Source organism: Homarus americanus, unplaced genomic scaffold (genome assembly GCF_018991925.1).
Source record: "Homarus americanus isolate GMGI-L3 unplaced genomic scaffold, GMGI_Hamer_2.0 scaffold48220, whole genome shotgun sequence".
NCBI lineage: Eukaryota > Metazoa > Arthropoda > Malacostraca > Decapoda > Nephropidae > Homarus > Homarus americanus.
Window position 1 is genome coordinate 4261206 of NW_024755060.1, and position 6000 is coordinate 4267205.

The following is a 6000-nucleotide window of genomic DNA, read 5'->3' on the forward strand; positions in this document are numbered from 1 at the left end:
CCAGTTTATTTCAATCTAATGCTTGTCTAACCTAACCCCCAGTTAGCGTTATGGTGTTTAATCATCAGGTGAAATAAGCTGGGGACTAATCTATACGTGATCCCGGTATTGTAAACCAAATTGGTGTTAATTCCCCAGGTATATGTTGTGTTTATATATGCTGGTATGTCGTTGTTATTATTATATACTGAACGTAGTATAGAGGACCAGAGAGCCGTATATGAGGTAGAGTCCACCCGTAATTTATATCATTTATTTATATGTCACTGATATATGTGGTTTTGACTCCCTCTACGGGGTATATATGAATACCGTATCACCTGAAGAATCTGCACCCCAGTGTATATTACCTAAAAAGATTAACCACCCTAGCCTAACCTAACTTAAATTAACCTTACCTAAGTTAACCGAAAAATTAACCAACCTAACCTAACTTAAATTAACCTTACCTAAGTTAACCGAAAGATTAACCACCCTAACCTAACTTAATCTGACATTAACATAACAAAATCCTCCCAAAAAGTAGTTGATCTTTAGGTGAAATTAGCCGGGGTGCAAATTCTTCAGGTGATCTAATTTGTATTATTAAACCGAATAAAGATTTAATTTCTGTTATAAAACCCAACAAATAGATATATTATTATTTTATTTTATTATTATTATTATTATTATTATTAGATAACGAAATCCCAACACGGTGTTCCAATTTGTTTTGATTTTGTGTTTTAAGTATAAAAGTTTGAGATGCTTTTATGTTTTCGGGACGTCTCCGATACACCGTCCTAACAATAGATGGTGTCCCAATAAGCTGCTGTAGTGAATGGATATTGTATCGGTCCCATTATAGCTTTCCAAATAAGTGCGTCCCGGTAATTTTAGTAGCAGTATAAGGCCCAGTACAGCATAGAAACATTATGGGGCCAATATAGCTTTGTGGCATTATGGGGCCCAGTACAGCATATTAGCATTATGGGACCCAGTACAGCATAGTATAGGACCATCATAGGGCCCAGTACAGCATGGTATAGGACCATCATAGGGCCCAGTACAGCATAGGATAGGAGCATTGTGGGGCCCAGTACAGCCTAGCATAATTATGGGGCCAGTACTACATAGCATCATCATGGGATTCAGTACAGCATAACAGCATCATGGAGCCCAACGCAACATAGCATCATGGGGCCCAATAGAACATAGAAGAATCATGGGGCCCGGTAGAGAGTGGTCAGGGGAGAGGGTGTGTTGGGGTGCGGCGACCGCTTGGAATGTCTGTCAGGGCTTGAGCCTTGACCCCGTCTAAACACGTGGTGCCTCTCTCTTGCCTCTACTTGTTTACAACTCAATTTTTTCTACAAAGCCACATGTTTTCAACCACTTTTTACGACACCACCTGTTTACAACTTCACTTTTTTACGCCATATGTTTACAACTTACTTTTTTTACAGCTCCACGTCTCAATAACTGCAGTTTTTAGAATACCACAAAACAACGTTACATCTCCATAGCTTATTTATTGAAGCTTGCCTTGTTTACAACTCCATCTGGTGCAACTCTAAATTGCTTACAACTCCTCTTGTTGCAACTTAATTATTTACATCACATGCTGTAACTTTTTTACGTCACGTGTTTTAACTTATTTTTTTAACTAATCCATTTGTGTACAACTCAACGTGATGGCAGCACCACTTATTTACACTTCCACTTGTGTTTAAATATTTGTTTATATCTCTGATTGTTTTCATCTCTCTCTCTCTCTCTCTCTCTCTGTGTGTGTGTGTTAAGTGTTGCCGCTGGGGTCCTCAGCTGCTGGTAATAAGCCAACGTGACCACCAGCTTCAACCATACCTAATTTACTTCCCAGGTCTGTAGTCCCGCACTACGACTCGTGACTGGTTATATGGGCCCCATTCTTAATAGGCCCCAATCCTAGGAGGTCTTAATCCTAATAGGCCCCCAATTTTAACAGGTCCTATTACTATAATAGGCACCAGTAATTCTAATCGTAAGGATTTGGGTCAGATTTAATGGATTTAAATCCTTGTGGGTCCCAATCCTAATAGTCCCCTTCCCCCAGTCTTAATAGAACATAAGAACATAAGATTATGTTGGTGGTGGTGGCGCCGGGGGGGGTGGGGGGGGGCAGTGGTTTGCGGTGGCGGGGAAGGAAATCTCTGGCAGCAGCCGAGCATCAACCCACTCAAAACAAGTGTATATTTTTGTAATTTTTTTTCTTATATATAAAATTATAAATAGTGATAATGAGCCTAGATAGTCACCATCAATGAGTATTATGTAATTGGTGTTTGAAACTGGTGAATGATGACAATAACGTTTAGGTAAGTTTGAGAATATTATGACTTAGAATTTTACCTGTAGAGAAATTGTGGTTAGGTGACTCAGGTGACTTGTCTGTGGTCCTTCATTAACCTTCCTAGCTCACAAGGATATGATTACCAGGCACAGTTAACACATGCTGATAGGGACCATCAATAGCCACATAGTATAAAACTCTAAGCATACAGCGACACCCCTGTTTAACGGACTATATGGAGAGGATAGTTCGGTATATTGAGAGTCCGTTATATGTGGAAACCCTCATATAACGAACTATATAGGGATGAAAGTCCGTAATATCGAGGGTCCATTAAATGTGGAAACCCCATCTAACGGATTATATTGAGTCCGTTATATGGAGGTTTCACTGTTTACACTCAAAATCCGTAGTTTAAACGCTGGGCAAAATACCTAACATCTCACTAGACGACAGAAGACAAATATAACTGTTTCTAATCACTTCATCACAAATTTGCTCTTCAGTATTTTTCAAGTTTATTCTTTTGACGTTATCAGAGGCGGAAGCGATCACAGGCAAACTTTGGTAATGAATTTCCTTAAGGTGATCACGTTGACTTTGAACTCCTCTGTACACCCTATCGATATTACCATGCCAAGTTCATTATGTATGCAAATTACATGTGCTCCTGAGTTGACGTCAAGTGGATAGTGATTAGAGTAAGGTGTTATTAGTGTGTGTAAACGGGAGAGTGATTATACTGTGTTCTGAGTCTCTGGTATTGTTGTCCGGTATTGATGATTTGGTACTGTTTTGGTATCATGGTTGGTTTATCAGTACCACAGACCTAAGACTACTCAAGGGTTGGTACCACTACGAACAAAATTATTTAGTATGTGGTATCGTCGAGTACCACATCCTCTATCGCTTTCTCTCGGTACCACATACCAACCAAGGCTTAAAGTGGTCAGAAGTACTTTACACCCTGGCAGTACCATACACAAACTAGACATACCTGGTAGCTACGTGGCTCAAACCCTCAGTAAACACCATTACCTACATGCTGGTGTAGTATTGAGTAGTAGTTTTTCATTCAAGGTTTAGTGTACAGTTTTATAAGTCAGAGCAAAACGTAAATATAAATTCTAGACCTTTAGTAAAAGTAATATGTAATAGAGTAAATATTTATACTACTCGTTAATAGTCGAGTTTTAACTAAATAGTCTTGGTGTTTCTTGTTGTAGTAGTTTGAAAAATAAATACGTTTTTTGTCTTATTAATTTGAAATGTTTGGGGAATTTGAAAAGTTAAGGCGATTAGGAAAATAAACGAATAAATGTTTGTTTTAAGTATATTTGGGTCAGGTGAAGATTAGTCTTTTATTTCACCTTAAGATTGACCAACCTAACCTAACTCCCCTGGTAGCATTAGGGTCTTTAATCGTCAGGTGAAATAAGCTGGGCGGGGCTTGGCTTCAGGTGATGTATGTATTTAATTAATTAGATTGTCATATGGATTTAGATGTATTTATTAATTTTGTTTTATTTTATGTGTGTGTGTGTAGGTTTGTGTATGGGAGTGATTGTATGTACGTATTTTGTGTGTTTATTTATTTGTGTGTATGTGGCCATCATTTTCTGAACAGCCTACATAAATATAATAAGTTTTAGATGTAAACACGGGCGTGGGTTGGTCATCCATCAGAGGAGACGGAGTGTTGTAGACCCTTGTTGGTGGTTCCTGGTAGTGTAGTGGGTCACCATCCTGGCCTGGACCCATGGTGTGTCCTGAGGAGCCCACCCCACTAAATTGGCTCGTCCGCTGTGGTCAGTCTTCCATGAGAGGGGAAGAAGAGGAGGAGGAGGAGGAGGACCAAGATAGGAGGACCAGGAGCAAGAAGAGAAGGAGCATGAGGAAGAGAAGGAGAGGGAAAGGGAGGGGAGGGGAGGCAGATCGTTACGCGAGTGTTAAAAGGTGACATTATACAGGTAGGAAAAAATACTCCTGTCCTATAAGGTATATTACATACATACATACATACATACATACATACATACATGCATACATACATACATCGTGACCCCCTCTACACCATTTGGGTCAATTATATTACATGACCTTGTTCAACCTTGTCCGTTGTCAGGTATTATTCGTGACGTCAATTCTCTCTCGGTTCGTAATTAAATCCCAAGTGACCTTCCCTCAACTTACGTGACTTAATCTTGTATGACGTCAAATATCCGACGCGATTCTTTTGTATTTGAAAGTTACTTATCGTAGGAGACTTGCCTCAGCCTTGTCTGGGGTCAGCTATCGCAAATAACCTTGTCTGGGGTCAGCTATCGTAAGTAACCTTATCTGGGATTAGCTATTGTAAAGAACCTCCTAATTCTTGTCTTGGGTCAACTATCGTAATGAACCTCATCTGGGGGTCAACTATTGTAAATAACGTTATCTTGGACCAACTATCGTAAAGACCCTCCTTCATTCTCGTCTGGGGTCACTTTTCCAGAGTAACTTGTCCTCAACCTTATCGTGTATTCCCCAGAAACATCCGGGGACTGATTTCCTCATTGGGTGAAATCTTGTAAGGGGGCGCATTAGGCAGCAAACTTTACGGGGACTTGGGGTAAATGATCAAGTGAAATTTACCCTCGAGTACCAGAATTTTACCTAAAGTCTTTGTATTTATTTATTTTAGGATCATCTGAAGAATATCCCCCCTCCGTCTAGCGTATTTAACATAAACTAACCTAACTTAGCCTAACCTATCCTAACCTATCCTATCCTATCCTGTTGGGGATCAATTGATAATGTTTACCAAGTGTTCATTGTAAGTTTTTCTGATGTTTTAATGAAGTTGTACCGAAGTTTACCTAAAGTTTATTCTAATTTCCATTCTTCTCTTATTCTATTATGCTAGTTTGAGTGATCATTCGAACTGGAAATAATACAATAATATGATACACAAATTTTAATGTAACAAAGAAACTATAAATTTATGACCGATAGACATTCATACATACATTTCATAATTAAAAAAAGTAGATTCTACCTTCAAAATATACTTTCTCGTGGCTAGAAGTATAAAAGGTATAAAATAAAAGAAAGTTTGGAGGCAAAAACCGGAAGAATCCCTGGGTAGTCCCCTAGGAAGATTCCTGAAAGCCTCTCCTCTCCTCACCATCCAGATTTGACCATTTGATTCGAGAGTCCCTGAAGGTGGAGCCTTAGCCTGCTGGAGGACCTCTGCCTGACCCGCCTTTAAGACACAAACTTTTTCCGGTCGATATTCACAATAATTCATCCCTGGAGAGGTACTGGGGGGGGTGTGAAATTGAGACTGGGAGCTTGGAGGCATTACTGGGGGCCTGGTACCGGTACTGGGTGTTTATATACTGGAATAATAACGTTGTGTTTATTATTGATTGTGAAACTTAACTCTTTTACTTGATGTTTAAATGTCATATAAATCTCAAGATGCATTTTAATGATACTTAAATGATTATATTAAGCTGTTAGTGATATCTCTCTCTCTTTCTCTCTCTCTCTCTCACACACACACACACACACACACACACACACACACACACACACACTCCTTTCGGTCATCAACACAGGTACATAAATCAGTCCTCGTTCTACCTGATCATCGGTTCCACAGTGGCGATTGGAATTTCTGTTTGATTATTATGATTAAGGGGAAA

General features: G+C 39.3%; 1 protein-coding gene across 1 annotated transcript in view; it reads right to left on the bottom strand.

Annotated features, from left to right (window-relative positions):
* LOC121856326 (uncharacterized protein DDB_G0290685-like) overlaps positions 1-5600 on the bottom strand; it is a 30388-nt gene extending 24788 nt beyond the window's left edge. Inside the window, exon 1 of the mRNA XM_042351803.1 lies at positions 5478-5600. Within this exon, the coding sequence (XP_042207737.1) occupies positions 5478-5600 (123 nt within the window). The remainder of the gene's footprint in view (positions 1-5477) is intronic.
* Positions 5601-6000: the final 400 nt, after the last annotated feature.